The sequence below is a fragment of the Electrophorus electricus genome, chromosome 6 (assembly GCF_013358815.1).
Source record: "Electrophorus electricus isolate fEleEle1 chromosome 6, fEleEle1.pri, whole genome shotgun sequence".
NCBI lineage: Eukaryota > Metazoa > Chordata > Actinopteri > Gymnotiformes > Gymnotidae > Electrophorus > Electrophorus electricus.
In genome coordinates, this window is record NC_049540.1 from 19,521,132 (window position 1) to 19,542,650 (window position 21,519).

Here is a 21,519-nt window from a genome sequence, read left to right on the forward strand (position 1 = left end):
TGCTATTTGCTACAGTTGCTTGCTAGGCTGGTATTTCAACAAATAGCTTTTTTCCCCTCAATTAAAAAGACAAGAGATTAAAGAATGCAACTGAAACTTGAGTAAATAGTCACTGCATTCAAACTGCTGAGGAGAGAGAATCAAGTGGAAAAGCGTACTCGTACTAACACCTAGCACATGGCTGGGCATTTAGCCCCCAAAGCCACCACCCCAAGATCCAAGATCACTTCTCCTCGTTCTTTTCAGTCCGTTCGCACACACAAAGGCGTTGGCGCAAGGAGGCCCTGGCCTTTAGCTTAAACATCATCTTTAACCCCAGAACCCACTCAAATTTCATATTGTCTCATCTTGCCCCTAATCACTTTTATCTATTGAGGCATTACAGCGATCAGATTAGGTCACCTTAATTACAAGCTTGCATGACCTGTGTGTTGTGTGCTTTGGTGCTCAGTGTGCGCTTGCCTGTTTGTGATCTGGCCCTCATTTATGTGGCCAATTCTCTGACCTGCTTCTTTTCCTCCCTGCTCTCTCTGTCCTGATGGTTCCTCCTTCAATGAACCATCCACCCTGTAAGTACCCACAGCTCCTCAACCGTTGCTTTCCCAGAGACGGTTTCACATTATCCACTCACCACCCAGCTAGCTTGCACCTACGCACACTAGCCACTTGATTAGGTACACATCTTAGAGGGCTTTTTTTTAAGCTACAATTACAGACTTGTGTCTCAGCGTATTATCCCAGTGTATGTCTCTAATCACCTCATCCTATGAGTAGTTTAAACACTAAAAATACCTTAAGGCCATTGTAGCACTCCAGTGCTTTATTGTATTCCATAGCTACCACTAACATCTGTAATTAGCACAAATGACAAAATGTGATGGGTCCTCTTAACTGACTGTGCTGAACTGACGACTATGGCAATTTCTGATGCACCACGTGGGTAAGAGATTGCAAGCCTCTCTGCGGGTTATCCCTTCCATCCCTCTCTGTTCCCCTGGCAGGCTGTGTGCTCGCCTGAGCGATGCTCCTCTACCGAGCACGCCTTGACGCCGGCCGTCGTTTACCACTTATGGGCCTTTTGCTCGCACGTCCGCACTCAAGCAGTCCCTGTGAAAGGCTGTCCGTGCCAGGGCGCGTCTCACACCATTAGCCTTTTCCACGGGCCAGTCCGAATATCGCAATGTCTTTCCGCCCCACAGATGATAACGAAAACGAAGCCCCAAAGAGCAAAACCAGCGAGGATATTCTCTCCTCTCCCTTCTCGCCATATCCGTCTAACCTCTCCGAGCACTCCGAGTCAGACTACTTTTACCCCGGCTCTCCCAAAGGTGTGTTATTTTTCTTGAGTTTTTTAAATGGCCTACACATGTCAGGTCACACTTGAGTTTGGAAGTGTCTGTCTTCGAAGGTTGGTGTTTTGTTTATTTTTGCACTGCTTGAATAGTATTTTTTTTTTTTTTTAAATACTAGGTCTTTCTGGTCAATACTGATCAATTCCCTCTCGCTCTCTCTCTCGCTCACTGTCTCGCTCACTCTCTGTCTCTTCTATGTCTCGCTCTCTCACTCAGTTCCTCGGGGTCGCAGATTCTCTTCAGGAGGCGAGGAGGATGGCTGGAATCAAAGCATTAACAGAGTAAAGACCCTTTCCAAACACTTCTTTACCACCCACTCACGTAACGGTTCTCCAAGCACTTCAGACACTCCCTGTCATCCCTGCTGTCCAGATCCAAGCTGGGATCGGCCGGATGATCCTGAAGGAAGAAATGAAGGCCAGGTCCGGCTCCTGTGACAGCGACCCCTGGAGCAGCGCACGGAACTCCCGGAGAGGGAGCAAAGAGGCGCTGCATAACTCGGGCTACAGTAACACAGTCAACGGCTGTAAGGGCCCATTCTCACATACACCTTCACCCAAACCACAGATCACAGCGGGTACGGAGGTGCTGTCGCTGAGTGCCCAGTTAAAACTTTAAGACTCTGTGTATATGTTTCTTTAAGAATATAAATCAACTGCCTCTTCAAAGAGTCAAATCGTTATACCGTTCTAAGAGTGTGTTATCTAAGACTGTGCGTTATCTCTTCAGTATAATCCCTGTATCTGCTGGATAAAGATGCTGTGTGTAATAACCTCAAGAGAGAAGTTCAATTTGAAAAATATCTCTAATTTTAGGTGGAGTACTAGACTGTGCATCCTGACTGAGGTCCTTTTGGGCTGGAACAGATATTTTGAAGTGATACACAGCATGTTGTTGATGAAAAGAGACCAAAGGTTGATTGGTTTGTAGGAGCATAGGAGTGTGTGTGTGCGTGTGTGTGTGCAGTAAATGGCAATGAAAAGCGAGAGAGGGATGTCTTAAACATGTCAAACCAATGTTGGATATAGAATTTTTTTTTTAAGGAATCAAACTAAATTTCATAAGCTAAAAGTGTAAAATATTTGTTTTGTGTGTTTGGTTGGATTAGATTTGGATTTATTACTGATTTATTTAAGGCTAACAGACACTATGGGTGTTAAGGTAAGACTTTAGTTTTGGGATCGAACAGATTTACAAGTGGTTGCACTACACATTTCTGTTCTCTACGCGACACAGATACAGCACAAAAGCATGAGTATGTGAGATGAAACTAGATGTGTATGAGTCTGTGTGTGTAGGAGCAATGAGGATGGCAGCAGGCTGGTTAGTCCCCATGGTTACTGGATGAGTCAGGGAGAGGCAGCATCCCACCGCCACTCACCCAACCCCAGGCTACTGACCAGCCGGAGGGGGTATCCCTCTCCTCATACCGCACACTTACTAGCAGGGGGCTCAGGACCAGCCGACGTGTCCTCCAGCTCTACGTATTATCACTGATGTCGTTGTCCTACACAAATTATTGGCCCAAGCCAATAATTATAATATATTACAATATAGCTCCACTTCCCTGACTCCAAATCCAGTACTGTGGTTTGGGCTCTATTTTTACATAATACACATGGGATGTTATATTGTACTTGACCCCATGTCTCGGGGTGGCCCAATCATAACACTCCGCTGACTTTTGTCCTTTGCCTGATTAAATTCTGCTCAGTCCCAAAGCAGAGAGATGCGATCATGAGCCCCAAGTGATCGCTGCAGTTCATCAGTCTTTCATTCCCCATAAGCCATTTCCAGACTGCTCTCGCAGTGTGTGTAGGCGGGAAGATACATGTGTGTGTGTGTGTGTGTGTGTGTGTGTGTGTGTGTGTGTGTGTATTAGGTTTGAGAGGACTCGGGTGGAAAGAGCCTTGTGTGTCCATTTCAAATTCTTTCTCCTAGAAACGTGCAGTAGAGTCAATGTGGATTGGCGTGAAGCTGGTTTCTTCAAAGATTTTGTAGTGTGACCTTTGTGTGTTTTGAAATGACTATATATAAATGCAGGGACTATAATTATATTAATTCAGAGGTGATGATATTAGAAACAATGGCAGCACAACAATAAAATTTACCTTCCCATATCTGCGTGTGTGTGTGTCCACTCAGACCCCTTTTCTGTCTTCCCTGCTGATTTTGTCCCTGTCCTTTATTATTTATGAGTGGCAGCATAAAAGCAGCCATGCTCTCACTCATCATTCTGTCTCTGTGAAAGAAAAGTCACGAATAAAAACAATGATTAGACTGACCTCAATGCAGGTGGTAAAAGAAGCCAGGCCCAGCGGAGCAGCCTGACTAACCTTCTTTATGGTTATGTGCCAGTTCTACAAATCTCATCTTCTACAAGATGTGTGCATGCACACACATTGAAATGCACACACATTGAAAATGTTCACTTTCTTTGAGTTTATCCACTAAATTGACATCCTGTCTGAGTCAGTAATTGAGTCTGTACTAAACTACTGAACTGTCATATCAACATGATGGTAACTCAATCTTTGAGATTTCTCTCTCTTTCTCTCTCTCTCTCTCTCTCTCTATCTATCTATCTATCTATCTATCTATAGCTCCTAGATTCCATTACAGTGCAGACAGTGGTGAGTCACTGAGAGTTGTTTCTTTGTTTTCATACAACTCTGTGCTGAGTCCTCTGAGTGTGTGTTTGTGTTTATGTAATTGTTCTTTATTCAACTGCATCTCTGTGAAGCTTGGCTTCAGAACTGAGCTTCAGGTCCTCAAAAAGTAGTTCCTCTAAAAAAAATTCACAACTGAAAAAAAAGATGATTTGGAAGATGTATATAAATAAATCAATCAATTTTTATTTTTCATATCTTGCAGCTTTCTGGCTTAGCCGTATATTCATTTGCAGGAGCTGTATCTGTGCAAAGGGCGCCCTCTACTGTCTGTACAGTGTACATGATCGCTCTAATCATGACGCGTGTATGTGCGATTGTGTTTGTGTTCAGAGTGAGAGGGAAAGTCTTCACCTTTTATGCGTGTTTGTGCGTCTTACAGATACTTTCATCTCCAAATCAGCCTCTCTGCCGGGGTATGGCAGGAACAACCTAAACAGGGTATGAATCCGTTTTTGGCTGTAAACTTGGCCATATGTAATACATTCTGTGAGAATATTTAAATTCCATGTGGGTTGATCAGATATGTAGATATGCTCTTTGTGCTTAATAATTCTACTAGCATTAATATTTAGGGGCATGTCATGCTTGAATGATAGCTTGGGAGAAAATGTTCTAGAGGAAAACTATTTACCAGCTGGGAGGTTATACATGATCATCCTTAATATCCCAGTGGAGTTAGAAATGAAAGGGTTCTGAGGTGGATCTGTTACCTTCCTTTCTAGCCTCACAGTGCTGACTATTTCCATTATGACAGTGCCAATGCAGTGAATTGGGGATATAGAGGTAAGCATTTTCTATGTGAGGCCATATGGTCAATGCCTAACCGAGCATGACAGCTTGAAAAGAGCTGATCGGCACTCATCTCCTCTTTTCTGTGTTTCAGAATACAAGGTGGGAGTCCTTGCAAAAGGAGTTTAACAGATGTACCACCATGTGGCAGAAAACCATCTTCAGAATTTTAGCATGAATCATGTCATGATCGCTCAACTTTAGTCATGTCTGCCACTTCTCTGACCTTTGCAGGTTTATCCGTATCAGGATCTGATGGTCACTGTTCGTGGATGCAACCAGCTCCCCGGTGATGTAGACAGGGCAAGACTGGAGGTGAATCACACAGACAAAGATACCCATATATGCTAGAGGTGTTCACAAGCATTTGTGTTCCAAGTCCGATCTGAATTCTCTGAGGGATAAGTCTGAGTCAGGTCTTAATTCTCTGAGGGATGAGTCTGTTTCCGGTCTGAATTCCCTGAGAGTGAAGTCTTTGGACATGATTCCTATCCAAGTCTCAAGTCCCTCACTGTTCCTGATTTGTTTCATTATATGACATTCCCTTCATAATTTAAAGTATGGCATGAGATTTAAAGACCTTTAAAGAAAATTGTGGTAAAAGAGGCATGAAATGAGCCAAAAGTGTGTAACTTCATAAAACATTTTATGCTACAATTTGGGCACATATGTGCAACAGCAGAAAAGCTAAAGACTAAAGACTCACTAAAGAATCTTGAACACTAACACTAGTTGCAGGCACAGCCAAGACTCCCAAGGCAGACTGATATAGCCTTGAATGGTCCTTCATATGGCTTTTCCAAAAGTCCAAATACTGCATATCATTTGATACAGAAGTTTTTTTGTTAAAGGCCTACTCATTATATGATGTTCACATGATGTTTATAACCACATTTCTGCTGATTCCCATTCCTACAGAGACATCTGTCCCCTGAAGAGTTCTACCAGGTCTTTGGGATGACCATGGTAGACTTTGACCGTCTGGCACTGTGGAAACAAAATGAGCTGAAAAAACAGGCACGGCTGTTCTAGGGAACAAAGCCCGAGACTTAATCCCAGGGTAGACTGGACCAGAAATCAGAAAGCACTGGACGGTCAAAGTGATCTAATGGAACCAAATGGTCTGGAACTCGATTCCATCAAAGAACTGAGTGAAACAGAGGAATCCAGAGTCTTCATCTGCTTCACAGTGGACTGTTTCACATCTTTGTACACGAAAGAGTTTAGAAATCTACTTCTCGAAGCATTCAGTAAATACTGTTTTGTGTGCAGTGCGTTTTAAGTTTTAGGCTTCTCCTCCTACCACAGCCTCTGTGACAATTTCAGGTTACATTAATGGATGATTACATTAAAGGATGATACAACAGAATGTTGCCTTATGATGAAACAGCTAGGTTAACACCAGCAGCAGTGCAGCAGTGACAGACTGAAGACAGAGTAGTCTTATTTCACCAGAATGTGCAGACTGCATGCTTGGTTTCTGTAAAGGAGAAAAAGTGTTGAAAACTCACAACTACGATGATGAAGAATGTTGGTTATATCCAGGTGTGCGATAGCTATTACTTCTGGAGGAGTGCATTATGTGTATCTCAGAACCAAAGTGATTTTTATTTCTAGTGCATATCAAAGTGTGCCATACATACCTTTTTGAGAGTTAGGTGGAATAGAAGTGTCAGTTTGATTCCTTTTCGTTTGGGGTGGAGCTTTTGATATTTATAGATCCAAAGAATGTATATTAAGCAAAGGAATATGTTAAGCAGCATTTTAAGACTACTTGGTGCTTGAACAATTAATCTTAATCATGAATAATAATTCACAATGAACATCTTAACTTGCAGATAGAACAAGTCTAGTCATTTTTGTTTTAATCTGATTCCTTTACTCCCATTTTGGAGTAGTTTACAACTCAATATCTGTTGGTTGAACACTTGCATTGGAAACTTGGGATGAAATTGGACAAGAGCGATTTTGGGAAGAAGGAAGGATGAATGAGTAGAAAGGCATGTTGCTGACTAAAGGTTGACCAAAAGCAAAAACAAATACATGATACAAAATGTGGCATGATTGATGTAATAGCAAGTTAAAGGAGGCCTGAGTGCTTGAATTGTTTCACATTCCAAACTGTCATTTTTATCCAGTTCCTATCATTTGAGCATAATTGTTTTATCTACTGCTGTATCAATGCCTTTATATAGCAATATTGAAGTACTTAATTCCATGAATTTTTGTGCAGAATAATGCTACATTTTTTTAACCTCAAAAGCTAACTTATCTTTAAGTGCATCATACTAGAAAATGATAACAGAGCTTGTTTTTGTAATCTTGCATTTTATAGACTAACTTTGCTTAACCAGATTTAATGATCAAGATGACCTGTCAAGATGTATTGGGGTAGCTTTATTTAAGTATAATGTTTTCAAGTGATTCTGACTCAGCATGGTTTATTTTATATTAATTGTGTTTCTTCTACCAGTCAGGTCATGCAAGGTAATTCACTCAAAAACTTTCACGAACCAGAACATTTAATGGGTACAAAGAAAAAGGTGTGTACTGCAGTTTAGTGCCTTTTAACAAAACCTCATAAATAACCCAACTGATTAGAGGAAGAGTCCTGCGGGAAATGAAAACGCTACCGGGCACAGAAAATAAGTGGACATCCAGTCAGGATGCAGTTAGCACAAAATTCATGTGGGTGCCAAACGCCTAGGCTGTCTTCATCTGGCGGGTTGTCATGCTCAATTCTTTTAGCCTTTGAGGGAGGACATTCCAGCTCTCATGATCTCATCTACCAGGAGGATGTTACTAGCGATTACCGTGCTGCAGAGGGAGAAAAGCAGGAAAAATGATCTTCATATGTTGCCAGTTCCAGACAGCATCTTGTGCACTAACTTTCAGACTAACTTGTGTGATTACCACTGTATGGTCTGGCTGCTTTAAAACATTTTACTTGAGCTTGACAGGCTGATTAAGGGTGACATGATGGTTATTGTAGGCTTGACTTGATAAACATTGGTTACTCTAGGCAAATACACTGTGTTCTCCCTTAAAACACATGACAACAGTTCCATCATCACCATTTCAAAACAAGGGAGAGGGATGATCTTGCATGGTGTCTGACTGCCATTACTACAGATAAAGTAAAACAGAATTCAGCCATGCTGGTAGCATCCACAGAACACTCACAACTGACCAGTCACCGTACAGAAGAGATTTAGGTTTTACTCACCATGAGTGAAGCAGCTGCTTTTTAACACTATAGTTATCCCAAACACCAGCTTCCCCAGCTAGCATTGGTTCACCTGGGCAATGCATAAGCCAAAAGAAACAGTATTAAGATCCAAATATTAGGATTGCATAGATGTGAATGGTGAATTCTAGTCAAAAACTTTAGTTGACGCACCCCTGTTCCTCTAGATTTGAGTGACAGGACTAAGTGTTGGGGACACGTACCGGTGCTCAGGTCGACCCCAATGAGCTGTCCAGACTCCTTGAATTCAGTCTGCAGCTTCACAAGAGTCTCCTGTGGGTCATAGCCTGAATTCTGAGCTAGGACCTACAGAGAAAACACACGTCTGTTTAAACTGCCGTTATGAAGTTATGTCAAATTAAGAAAGAGCACAGCAACAAAAAGTAATGTGGTAACTCCTGTTGGAATGAGTCCATGGAAAGGTCACGCTACCTTTGGGATGACGAGCAGAGCATCAGCAAACGCCTGCACGCCCAGCTGAGCCCGGCCCTTCACCTTGGGTTTGTGTTTCACCAGAGCATCAGCCACGGCGACCTCGAAAGCCCCAGCTCCCGCCACCACACTGCCTGCACTCCCAGGAAGACAATGAGGAATCAAGAGTTTTGTGAAAAGTTTTTCAACAGCAATTTGTACAAGTGGCTCGATGATTGGTCTGAAACTGCCTCCATGTGGCCCATCCCAGGTATCGCTATGCTTTTCATGAATAGCAACCCTGCAAAAGTTGCTTTTGTACCTTAGTCAGCAGAACATATTGTCCATTTAAAGTGCACTGAAATGCTAGTGTTACCACAGCTTCTTCTCCAAATTAGCAAATATGAACACAATGCAATACAGTCTTGAAATGGGGCTAAAACAAGCAATTGCATAGGGCTCCGTTTCTGCAGGAGCACTGTGGCAGAAATTGAAAACATTGAATCTCAGAATTTCGACTCTGCCCTTCTACGGCCTTGCCAAGGCTGGCTGCTGTGCAGGTTTGGCAGCAAACAGCGTCCGTACCGTCCTCGATGGCATTTTTGACCGCACGCAGGCCATCCCGCACGGCGTCTTTGATCTGAGTGAGCGTGTGTTTGTTGGGGCCTTTGACCAGCAGCGTCACAGAGCGAGGGTTGCCGCACTTCTCAATGAATGTGTACTTCTCCTCTCCCTGTCGCAAATAACAGGCAATCAGTGGGCAATTCAAACGGCCATGCGGTGAAAACAACTCTCTCGAACAGGCACGGATGGGCGCAAAAGTAGTAGAAACTGACCAGCGTGTGCTCGTAGACGAGACCAGCGTGGCCCAAGCACTCGGGGGTGAGGTCGTCCACAGAGTTCATGGCGATGCCGCCACAGGCTAGGGTGAGCCTGAAAAAGTAGTGAGAAACCCATGCTGTCTGAATAAGCAGGGCCACGGACAGAGCACAAAGCGCTTAAGGCTGCGCGGTACAATGTGTATCTCCCCCTCACATTAGTAATAAACATGGAGATGGTACTACCATGACCGAATGAGAGAGAGGGGTAATCTGGCATGGTGTCTGACTGTGTTTACCACAGAAAGAGTAAAACAGAATTCAGCCATGCCTCAGGCATTTCTTTAGTGACCGACTTTCCACTAAACCTACGGTGGCAGCCAGACCTGACGCCTACCTTTCCATGTTCCTCCTCTTCGCCCTGCGCAGGGCTACAATGCCCTCTTTAGCCAGAGCATCCAGAGAGAACGGATCAATGCCCTGTGCCAAAAGAAGACTTTAGTGCCAGCTCCTACGACCGTACTGACGGTTCTGACAATGTGTGTGCAGTGTACTGGTCTCATGAATACATGTAGTAAGAACAGACCGTCTTCTACTGCAGAGGTAGACCACACTTCACTATAGCACAATATTTATTTCCACAGATGGCTACACAAGCGACCCATGGGTGTTCACTGTGCATAAAAAAACCCTTATTCTGACTCTGGTGTCAAAGTAATACTTACAACAAATGCACATTCTGAAGGCATAAGACTATCCAAGCTAGACAGCTGTATGTACATATGCCTGTAGGAGTTAACTTGAAGTGCTCCAGTTTAACCCATGTCCAAGAAAATCTCATTCTAAACAACTTTGAACTGCTAATGTCCAAAGCCTGAAGGCAGAGTATTACTAGGTGCTTCCTACTTACCTTCTGGTTGATGACAACAAAGGCCTTATTGTTGTCAGCACACACTTTGTTCTTCAGCGCGATGATCTTCTGCACACGCTCCTCGATGAACTTCCTCTCGGCCTTCACCAGCTTCTCCCGCTCATCAGCGCTCTTGTAGAAGAAGCCGGAGTTCACCTCGCTGTGGAGGTAGAATTCAGTGCAGCACAAACTAATAAGTTTGGTGCACTACCAAGTGCCACACACTTAAAAGGTACCCATTATGAACACCAAAGTATGATGGCAGCCTGTGGCAACAGGAAGTAAACCCACGTTTTCTCATATTCCAAAGAGACATTGCAGGTCAGGATATAGGCATCTTCCACTCTCTTCTTCATGTCTGGATGTCTGGCGCCATGGTCCAACACCAAACCTCTGATGAGTCTGAACATCAAAAAAAAAAAAAAAAAAAAAAAGGTTGTCAATATTTACAATTCAGTGGTATAAGAATGTCTTTAGCTTTTGATTTTATAGTAAGGGAGAATACACAAGGTACACAAATGACTGTCACCAATTTGAAAGGTGAAAATTCCATCCAATTGTCCAGTGAACTGAACCATAAGGTAGGTCCTTACTGTGTGTCACTCTCCGTTTTGTGTTTCATTTCCATGATCTCCACCATAAAGAGGTCAATGGGCTCATTGGGTTTCTTGATGGCCAGCACAGCGTCCACCACAGCCTGGAAGGAATATAAAAACAAAAACTCTGAGAACCGAGAGCTTACATACTGGGCACACACAAGAGAAGCCTTTGAAAGCGTGCTCAGCTAAACAACCTAAAAGTTTACACTTTTCACTTGCAATGATTACTCCCAAGCTGTTCATAAGAATGACAAGGGAAGCAAATGATTAGTACAAAGCAGAAGAACTATTTGTAAATTGGTGCACGAGTGCAAGCAATCTAACAATGCATTGCAGCATTTTTCAAGTTTTTTAACTGCTTGTATCTTCACAATAACTTACATTAACTGTTATCAACATAGGTCAAAGTAAAGTGTTAAAAGAACCGGAAGAAACAACATTAAGTTAGAGATGCACCAACCAGTGATAGGAATTGGCTGCTTTTCAGTGGGATCGGCCATAACCAGTAACCAGCCGATCAGTCTTATAACCCATTCTGTGCCGGTCACATTTACATTTGTTCACCATGCAAGGTTGACAGTGGCCTAAACATAGCCACATATGAATAGCACAGGGACTGCATTAGGCCTCTGTGTGTTGACAATAAAAAGTGTTTTCATTTTTCATTTGTGTTACCTGGTGCACTTTTCGTTTGGAAAAGTAAAAAGACTGCTTTATTTTATATTTGGAGGTTTGTCCTATAGTCTAGTGCACATGAAAACTGTATTTTTGCATAACTACATTAAATCATATGAAATTACACTGCAAAGGGCTAAGACTGGTCAAGATTAACTGTTAATTGTATGTATATCTAACCGATGCAGAGTTTCTTCATAAACATAAATCAAAACTGATGCCAAATAAATTATCGTGCGTTCTACATACATGCATGCTCACGGTGCATAAGGACTTAAATGTCTCTCCATTTGCCTGACCAGGTCAGAAACAGACAGAATGTAGCAACAGCTCACAGCAGCTCAGGCAAAAAGGAGACCTTGGACTAATGAGCCCTCTGTATTCCACTTGATTTGCTCAAAATTCATACACACACACACACACACACACACACACACACACACACACACACACACACAGTGTGTGTGTATAATATATATATATATATATATATAAATAAAAGGCAAGAACATAGACTGGCTAGTAGAGCCCAAGGACTGGACTAAGCAACATTCTTTCTAAGCAACACAGTTCTCTGCTCTACATTTACAAAGGGAAAAGCAGACCCAAAGAGATGTCCCCCTGCCTCTTCCATACCTCCGTGAGCAGGTCAGCCAGCTCCGCATGAACCTTGGTTCTCAGCGAAGTCCTCGCCACGCTGATGAGCGTCTCACGGCCCATCTCCCTGGTGACCTTCACGTCCTCCAGCACTTGCAATGCCTTGTCTTTTGCTGCCTCAAAGCCCTCCGCAATGATCCTGGGGTGGAGACCCTGATGAAGCCAATGGAAAATGAAAGACCAGTGCAAAAAATAAAAATGAATAAATAAAATAAAATCCTCACCAACACCACTGTAAAAGTTGAACTTATTCTGCCTATTAAACATTTTATGTCTCAAACAAAACAAGAAGTGCCAAATATGTATGCCAACCTCAGAAATATAAAGATCCGCCTGTTTCAATAGCTCCCCAATTATGAGTACATTGGATGTGGTTCCATCTCCAGTGATGTCATCTTGGGCTGTGGCCACCTTTGCAATGAGGGATGCAGTTGGATGCTGAATTTGCTATTAAACACAAAAAGAAGAGAATTCAGTCTCCAGTCAGTAATTCCAATAACAACTGCTTTATGTGGTTCAAAACACTATTTACTGTAAACCCAGCAGATATAAGTATAGCTGCTTTGTATATGCTTGGTTTTTAATATTGAGAAAGGACAAAGCTATCTGTTTTAGAAAAAAAAACCAGAACATCTCTCACCATCTCGTGCAAAAGAACATTGCCATCTTTAGTGAGCTTGATGTCTCCTGCACCGGAGACAAGCCTGTGGACAACAAAGTCTCCTGTTTAAAAACATACTTACCGTCATCTTTTAATTTGTAAGTTATAAAATAGTCACACGCTGACACAGCGCTTCACAACCAATAGAATATTTACGTTATACATTTTTAATTGTGGAATACTCAACATGACGGCTAGAAATCAACTAACGGAAGCAGGGAAGACCCATGGGTTTTTTAGCAACGAGAACCATACCTGGCTAGATATGTTAGCTAATTATATGCCGAAAAAAGGGTGGTGCCGTGTGATGCCGGGAAACAAGATATTTTAGCTTCTTTTTTTTAAGCTAACATTAGTAAGTTCAAAGCAAACCCCAGATAATTGTTTAGATCATCACTGGAGACAAATTCCATGCTATGCAGAAACAATGTTTTCAGTTTAACGCTAGGGAACGCTAGCTACTAGCCAATTAGCTACATTCAAAGTTCTGATGTCTAACGCCACCAACACCGCAATCAGACTTTGGTGCTAGCTGGTTAGCTAGTTAGCTTAGCTAGCTAAAACCATGTGGATCATAGAATGAGCTAGTGGAATTTAGCGAACCTAGCTGTACTGCTACATTCAATTGAACTTACGTTAGCTAGCTAGCAACTTCTTAGTTGCTAACTAGCAATACTTTATCGATTAGCACTCTAATCGATATAGCATTAATTGCATTCATACGTAAAAATGCCCTAAATGACAAAGACCTAGAAGAACACTTCTATTTATCAACTTAGTAAGACAACTAGACTACTGATTAGCTAGCTAGCTAGCAGGCTAGACAACCTGTCAGCGTTATGTAGCGTATCACGCGTGCGCTAACAAAGCAATTCATGGTCGTTTGTAAAGACAGAACTTACATTTTCATGGTTCCTTTCGGTCCTAGATTACTTTTCAGGACATCCTGGAGTCCACGGGCGGCACTGATGTTAACAGCCAAGGCGGCCTGAGCCCTGGCTACCTCTGCTTTGGGATTAAGCGCTTTTACAGCAGCCATTCTGTAACTTAAAGAGGGCTTCACACAGTCAGGCCGGTTTCAGAGGCCAGCGGAAGAGAAACGCTTCCAGAAACCTCCAAACACGCGCGCTTTGGCACAGCCTCCTCCCCGCTGTGATAGGACCGAAACCATTTCAACGAGCGGCCATCGACAGTTGATTGGCTATTGGCGGCGTCTGTCTTTTGTGCAGAAATATTGCGCCTGTCGTAACGTTGATGGCTGAGTATTTGCTGCATTCTCTCATATACTTGAAATTAATTTATAGCAAATGAACGTCACCAATGTCATAAACATAATATCAGCAACAAAAAAAAAGACTATTTTTCCATGACAAATCTGAAACATTGACATTGTTTTAATTCCAGATCCTACACTGAATGCCCACACATCATCTGCTCAATTCCTTTAAAAAGTCTCTTTTTGAAGAAAAACAATTATCCTTTCAATACCCAAGCCATTTCTCATGAGCAGAGTCGTTCAATAACTGCATGCTTTGTGAAGGTGTAGTTCAATCATAAATTTAATTCAGTATGTACATCTAATCTTTTCAAAGCATAAAAACCACACAAAACAATAGGAAACTTCAAAATTGAACCAAAATATCAGTTTGGCTGTGCTGACCTAAAAATCGCAAGTTTCGCCACTTAAGAGTGCTTTCCAAGGTGTTAAGATGAGTTTTACAAGTTTTTAATGGAGAATATTCATTCAAGGACAAGCTTGATCATGTAATCAATTTTGAGAGGCCTATCACTGGAATAAATTCAACACATTCCACATTACAAGATGAATGTAAATGACAATCAACAAGATCGAATATTCAGTTGCAAATCAAAGACAAGAAAGGTTAAAGGTTATGTTTGATTTGATAGAGGTCAAATACAAATAAATTCAATTTTTTTTCTGCCACCCACCATTTAAATCACGTTTTGTATTCACCTAAAATGACCAGTTTAACTAAATGATTAGTGAAAATAGTCCAATAATTCTCCTAACCCATTGTTTTTTTCAATGAACTGAGACTGCAAAACCAATAATACGAATAACCATACACACATGCTAATTACAGCTATCCATGTGGTTTCAGTTTCAGTTAACAAATCTGTTACCATCATGAAACTGAACTACATTAAATATTGCAGAGGTCAAAAGCAATACTACGACAAGGCCCCAAATCAGGATGATAAATGGCATGCAAGTTGATCAGTGCCAAATCTGCATCAAGAAAACAATTATACTTTGTGGATAAATGAGCAACATTCTGGAATATATTTGAAATGCACAAATCAAAAGACAGCAGCAACCATGTCTACAGTAACCTGAACTTAAACATCCTCATTTGAGTTGAGTTTTGATGGGAACATGGGTTTGTTTTTTTTTTTAAATGAAAAAGTTGCTGCAATGAGGGGGCAAAGGTGAAGACAGGTCTCACTCTGATGAGAGGTCTCGCTATGAAGGTGTCAGTATTGTGACAGAATTCTGATTTAGGAGTACTGGCATGAAACCCTTTGTTGCAGCATTTAGATAGAAAGCTCTACTAGTGATTCAAAGTAGTAATATTCTTGTTGTTCTTGACATTTGTTGACAGACAGGAGAGAGTCAATCAAATGTCAATACAAATATGAGCCTTGAACTTTGGGGGGGGGGGGGGGGGGGGGGGCCCTATGACCTAAAGAGAAAAAAAGAAAGACACTTCTTTCAAAACCAAGCAGAAATCCATGGCAGTGCAAAATCTGATCGACATGCATTTGGAGTTTCGTATAATCAAGTTCACTTTGGGGTTTCTGTTGGGGTCATCAGCAAAAGCTACTTCAGAGGTGAAGTCTTCATCGGAATCATTATTCTGGACTCCATGTGTTGAATCAGAGGAACTGGTGGCATCAGACAACAAACAAACAAACAAACAAACAAACAAATAAATAAATGCACATTCAGATTCCAAAAGACAACCGCTAACTGGGGAAAGCAACTGCCCTTCCTGTATGCTGCACGCCCATACTCACCTGTGTAGTAGACGACTTCATCCCAGCCCTCATGGTGCCATGCCGCATTCCTCGTTTCCTCTCTCGACTGCAGGTCTTTGTAAGCTGGCAGATTCCAATGGCAAAAGGTTAAATCAATTACGAATTCACCATTAAGTTCCTGCCACCTGGGATACATGGAAAGTCCACTCACCCCAGAGGTGATGTACCATGTACAAGCTGCCGATCTGAGAGAAGAAGCCTCCAACAGCCTCGTTGTTCTGCTGCCTGAGCTCAATGGCCCGAGCCCTGTGCAAATCAGTCACAATCACTAACATTAGCATATCAGATAGGATGCCGTTTAAATGATCATAATGAACTTCTATGTTGCTAGCAGACAACTTGCTACATTAAATTTTATGCCACATCTTTCTTGATTGACACTTACCCTAAATGGGGTATGCCATAACATTTCCTCTACAATCACCATATTTAATGAATTTTTATAGGGTTCCAATATTTTTTAATTGCATTTAAAACATTTCAAATGTCCATGCAGAACTCATGATTGTAAAATGTCAGTATAAATTGACAGATTATAAAAATCACATTTCAGCAAGCAACAACTTGCATCAAGAATTAATGCAGGCAGAAAATGGGAGATCACATTGGCATGGTTGTTTACATTCTCCCCTTTAAATAAATGGATAATTTACATTTGCAAGAAGTGTTACCATCCATTCTCAAAATTCAGCAACTACAATCTGTAGAGGCAATGATAAAAGCAGTTGAGAATGGTAAACACCATACACACTTCATGATATTCCTTAAACATTAATGGAACATTTACTCTACTGCAAAGTTATAATTTTATATTTCTATAATGAACCTCTTACCAGTAATTCCCCCACTCAATCATGGTTCCAGGCTAGAAGAAAAAAAACTTTTATTTAAATGTACAAATTATGTTGCATTTGTACCCAAAACATTAAGCTTTATCCCTATAAATTAAAACAGGACAAACTTTCACATAAAGTGTGTGATATGACGTCATATATGAAAGGAAAATGATCCGGAATCTGACTCATTTTTCCGTACCCTGAGCTGGTAGGATCTGAGCTCATATATGCTGGGTCCTGGTCTGGGAACAGGCTCATTCCAGAAGCTGAACTCCAGAAGCAGCTGGTTCCTGCGGGACAGCAGCATCCTGCCACGCTTTTCTCTGTACTCCATAAACGCCTGGTTACACACACATCGACACGCTAACCATCTTGGTCCTTTTGCATTCCACTTAGAATGTCCCTTAGAAAATCACAGAATTATGGATTCTGTAGTATTTAAGATGGGTTTGTTTGTTTTTTTTAATGTTTTCATGTGAACAAATAATGGATTTCTCAGACTCTCACTGACTAATCTGAATGGTACTTGCTGCTGAGAATTTCTAGAATCTATTTCTTAAAGGCAGGTACAACAGGAGTCTAAGTATACCACCTTGAGTATCATGTCAGATTTGACATGTTCTTCCTTGGGGTATAATCTTTGCTTTTTCCCCCCACACAAAGGTCAGAGTACTCACTAGCATGTATCCAGAACCCTTTCTTCATCTACGCACCTTGTTCTTCCTGAGTTTGTTCATGACTTCAGTCAGGGCAGGATAACCTCCTCTGTATCGCCACAGGTGCACTAGGAATGGAAGACAAGCACACAAGTTATGGACAAGGTTATGATAACCATAGTGTTTCTTCTTTGTTGACTGAAATTAAAATGAAGCAGCATTGGACTAATAGGCAGACTTGATTAATCCTATTGTATTTGCAAAACGACAGGTAGAGTTAGGTGCAACAGAACAGCTGAGAGAAAAGTCATCGGTGTGGTTTCATGAAAGGTCCTGTATGGTTTTGTCTGATGCTTTTGGTATCTGCCCACCTGCTTGGTCTTGCTCCCCATACCACGTGTTCCAAGTGCCCACCAGTTCACATGGGTAGTCAGGGTCAGCGTGGATAGATGGCAAGACATCTTCACTGTGATCGCAGGAGTAATAATTAGTATTATGGTGCTTGAATGTAGTGTACAATATACCATGTATGAATGTTGCTTTGTGGCCACTGTATAAAAGTCTATATAACAACTTTTTAACAATAATATTCCAGAGATATATGAATACGATGCATTCCAGTGATGATATAGTTCTTATAAACAGAAATCTCAAATTTTACTCTTTCCTTATTTCACATCTGAAATTTCCTAAATATTATCCAACAGCTGAATAATAAATAATGTTTGATTATGAATGAGCTAATGCATTTGGTAAAGTTGGTTCAGATTCTTTTATAAAGAAAATGTCGAATGAATACAATCAGATTAAAAGTGTAAAGGTGTTTAACACGAAAAAATTGCAAAAACAAAAACACACAAAAAAAAACAACAACTGGTGATTGCAAATGTAGGCATAAATGCCAAATTTGGCACACATTCAACACTAGACAGCATTACTTCAGTATGGATGTTCTTACCAAAGTTTGTTATAATCATCAAGGCACTCTGGCTTGACATTGTGAACTGTAAAAGAAAGGCATGTTATGGACCGTAACAGACTGACTAAAGGAATGCATCTCCATATAATGCCTTTTTAATGAAGCCTTCCGATTGTGCAATTTCAGCAGTGTATCTTAGGCTTGAGAACTCTGTCGTTCAGGAGTGTGTGCTGAGTCAGGCACATACACTGAATTTTGTAGAGGTTGTTGTCTTCTTTCTTTGCCAGGAGGTGAGAATGAGCATCTTTTCTGGGGTCAACTTTTCGGACAAAGAGAGACTTGAACCAGCTGTCCTCACGATTTCTGTTTGAGGATGCACACAGACTCCTGACCAGAGAAGTAATTGATTAAAAAAGCCAATTAGCAAATGTTGACATTTTCTGTTAATTTAACATTCAGATGAGACTGAAGACAGGTAGGCTTTTTCAGAGCTACACACACTTCAACAATACCTTTTTAACCCTGGCAGCAGCTAGCTAGGACATTACTGGATATGTCTTCTAAACACCCTTTACATTCTTCTGCTAATGAATTCTGAATAGACATTCCAGTGGAGTGACTTATCGTGTTACAGCACTGTTTTCAACGACCTTGAGCCGCAACTCAATCGGATAGTTAGTGGCAAGTGTTCTCTATTTATGCCCTCGGATCTGCAGCTGGTCAAACTTCCTGCAAAATAGTAGTCCCTATAAAGTTTGATGCAATGTTAAATGTTTCTCGTGAGAGGCATTTCGCATGGAAGATATTACAAATCTAATCCCGAGTGATCTAAATTTTTCTGAAAAAAATTATCCAACGGCTAAGCATCATTCAAACACAGCTGAAGTGCTAATATCCTAGCGCGCTAGCCTAAAAGAGGAGTGCACGACTTGCTTTCTTGGGATTCGCTGTACTGGAGCGTCAACAAAAGGGTAAAGTGCGAAACGCAAATCAAGCGAAACTTGGCCATATCCCTTGACTTTTCCCAGTTTAAACAGCGGTCTAACCTGATGGTTACTGTCAACTGTTGTTTCGCCCGCACCCCGATTTTTGCCTGGTTCAAGCCATTTCCCAGACTCTGAAGGACTCTGGTCGCCATCTTCCCTGAATGTCAGGCAGAGGCAGTTCCTGCTACATAACTGCCTGGACGGTAGAGCTATGCCTTTTACAACCACTAGATGGATCGCATCGTACAGTTGTTTTACTCTGTGCAATTGCTGCGACACAATCGACAAAGTAGATTAGGTTTGCTGCCTAACCTTGCCTAAAATGCTATTGCAGTCTTCGATAAAATATGAGGTTCGATTTTTTCTTTAACGTTTAGATGCCCTAGACGCCTGTGAAATTATAAAAAAAAACAAAAACAAAATTGCAGCTATTTATAGCATGGTGAAAATTTAAACGTAATTATGCATCACATATGTTTTCATGAAGTGTTTTCAGCAATATTTAGGTTATGCAAAGAGCCTACGTTTGATGGCATCAATACGAAAGACAATAATTTATACACAGCAGATGTACTGCTTCATTTAAATGAATAAATCTCAGATCTGGAATCAATAAAAGGTTGCCTTAATTTATTAGATTTTTATTGGCACCCCCAGAAGAGATCTATTTGGGGAAAGGCTGTGGCAATAACATACATACAGTTAACATCACTTCTAAAAAACATACATTCCCTGTCTGATGCAGTGTTTGGTTGGTTATGAATTTGCTATCACTGAAAACAACAAAAATCCAACTAGATGCTCAGTTTATATGTTGACTAACTTCTGCTGCCATGTGTGCAGGGGATTATGTTTGATAGACTTCAAAACACTTCTGTAAAGTCACTCTGAACATGGACACCTGACACACACCATACAAGCAAATGCATTGTCTGTAGTATGATTACTGCTGTTTTTCTCATGTGGTCTCATGACCATGGCTTCTAATTTACAAAGTCAACAATAAAAAATAGTTTACTCTGAAACTGGTTTAAGTGCTAATACTTTTCTAGCTATAAAATGAGTCGATTGGGCTTGTTAGCTAGTTAATTCATAAGTAAAGAAAATGTATTTAGTTGTGATTGCTCTCCATGTCTTCCTCCAAAATTAAACCAGTAGCCTGTTTCCCAGGAATTTCTAGTTGAATATTAGGCACCAAACCAGAAATTTCAAAATTTGTTAGTGGAATTATTTATAAATTAATTTTTCTCCATTGGAAAAATCTTAATTTTTGTTTTTCACTTGGAGCACTGGCACTCAAATGTTTTGCGACCCAACCTGAAGCGGACTTGTGTCATTTCCACTGGGCATCACACTCAAGCAGCCAAGTGGCCACCCTAGAGACAAGCAGGCAAATCTTTCTGGTTTGTATTTGTGGCAAGACAACTTGAATCAATAGAAGTGAGGCACAGATAACACATTCTTGAAACACGTTTATTTGTAAGGGTAATTAAGGCCCTTTGAGTATACAATCATTCCAAGATTAAACTTAAATACACAATGTAGCATAAAGATGATGACAGAGGGGAAAACAAACTAATGCAAAACTGTTAGTTCATAGATTCATTAACAAAAAAACTGAAATTTGGGGTTTTAATACCTGTTGTTTCTACAAAACACTGATCATCACAACTAAGGTACAAAATCAAGTCACTTTATTGTGCAGTTAAGTTTCTTGTTTTGGCCATGCAACACGCTTACATTTCTATGGAGACAACCACAATTTTGCAATTGTTAAACAAGCCTGATTTAGAGTTGATCTAGGGTGGCTATGAACACTTGCTTTATTCAGTGCTGGTTGTAAGCAAATATAATTTATTATATACTAATCGACCTGTTAAGCCTCCCCAACCAGTAAAATGCAAAACTCTATAAATGCTTTTCATTAACAAGTGTTTACATGTAGTGATTTGCTTTGTGAGTGTTTTGCTTTTTTATATTTTTCTCAGAACAATGTTAGTTATGGTTTCAACATGAGGTAAAGTTGTTTTAGTACTGCTAGGACTGTGCTGTTGTGGCTATTAGGACCACCCCTTGGCCCTTGACTAATGTATTTAAATCAACAACCACCCTGGTATTGTGGTAAATGAACAAATGTAAACACTTTGCATTTAAAAGTACAACAAAACCCTGTGCATCAGCTACAAATTCCCAAAAGGAGCACTTTTGAGTGTTCTTTGGGCATACTGTCTATAATAAGAATGAATCCTTATTCTGATTATGGATATACAC

General features: G+C 40.9%; 3 protein-coding genes and 2 non-coding genes across 12 annotated transcripts in view; 1 reads left to right on the forward strand and 4 right to left on the reverse strand.

Annotated features, from left to right (window-relative positions):
* Positions 1 to 7,237, forward strand: part of LOC113571271 (actin-binding LIM protein 3-like) — a 58,227-nt gene extending 50,990 nt beyond the window's left edge. For 5 of the 8 annotated variants that reach the window (XM_027000116.2, XM_027000119.2, XM_027000123.2 and 2 more), the window contains 9 exons: positions 1,218 to 1,328; positions 1,569 to 1,633; positions 1,725 to 1,878; positions 3,956 to 3,985; positions 4,404 to 4,462; positions 4,747 to 4,807; positions 4,908 to 4,915; positions 5,048 to 5,128; positions 5,732 to 7,237. In XM_027000116.2, coding sequence (XP_026855917.2) covers positions 1,218 to 1,328; positions 1,569 to 1,633; positions 1,725 to 1,878; positions 3,956 to 3,985; positions 4,404 to 4,462; positions 4,747 to 4,807; positions 4,908 to 4,915; positions 5,048 to 5,128; positions 5,732 to 5,845 — 683 coding nt within the window. In that variant the 3' untranslated portion in view covers positions 5,846 to 7,237. Of the gene's footprint in view, positions 1 to 1,199; positions 1,329 to 1,568; positions 1,634 to 1,724; positions 1,879 to 3,955; positions 3,986 to 4,403; positions 4,463 to 4,746; positions 4,808 to 4,907; positions 4,916 to 5,047; positions 5,129 to 5,731 lie in introns of all 8 variants that reach the window. The other 3 variants (XM_027000118.2, XM_027000120.2, XM_027000117.2) reach the window with 2 other exon arrangements.
* An 80-nt stretch (positions 7,238 to 7,317) lies between these two features.
* Positions 7,318 to 13,895, reverse strand: cct6a (chaperonin containing TCP1, subunit 6A (zeta 1)). The gene is made up of 14 exons (XM_027000125.2): positions 13,694 to 13,895; positions 12,771 to 12,834; positions 12,443 to 12,577; positions 12,110 to 12,283; positions 10,793 to 10,896; positions 10,491 to 10,601; positions 10,200 to 10,359; positions 9,687 to 9,769; positions 9,308 to 9,404; positions 9,057 to 9,204; positions 8,493 to 8,626; positions 8,264 to 8,366; positions 8,040 to 8,112; positions 7,318 to 7,630 (listed from the first exon to the last, which is right to left on the reverse strand). The coding sequence occupies exons 1-14, from the start codon at positions 13,828 to 13,830 to the stop codon at positions 7,558 to 7,560; spliced, it is 1,596 nt and encodes a 531-aa protein (XP_026855926.1). The 5' UTR covers positions 13,831 to 13,895; the 3' UTR covers positions 7,318 to 7,557.
* On the reverse strand, positions 7,845 to 7,972 carry LOC113571315. Its single transcript, XR_003409989.1, has one exon. It is a non-coding gene; the product is annotated as a small nucleolar RNA SNORA15 (small nucleolar RNA).
* LOC113571316 lies at positions 9,488 to 9,620 on the reverse strand. The gene has a single exon (XR_003409990.1). It is a non-coding gene; the product is annotated as a small nucleolar RNA SNORA15 (small nucleolar RNA).
* A 437-nt stretch (positions 13,896 to 14,332) lies between the features above and the next one.
* Positions 14,333 to 19,427, reverse strand: LOC113571304 (protein NipSnap homolog 2-like). The gene is made up of 10 exons (XM_027000167.2): positions 19,309 to 19,427; positions 18,510 to 18,649; positions 18,302 to 18,347; positions 17,715 to 17,809; positions 17,401 to 17,471; positions 16,887 to 17,027; positions 16,685 to 16,716; positions 16,003 to 16,097; positions 15,831 to 15,914; positions 14,333 to 15,698 (listed from the first exon to the last, which is right to left on the reverse strand). Exons 1-10 carry the CDS (start codon positions 19,398 to 19,400, stop codon positions 15,634 to 15,636), a joined length of 861 nt encoding a protein of 286 aa, XP_026855968.1. The 5' UTR covers positions 19,401 to 19,427; the 3' UTR covers positions 14,333 to 15,633.
* Between the last annotated feature and the right edge of the window lie 2,092 nt (positions 19,428 to 21,519).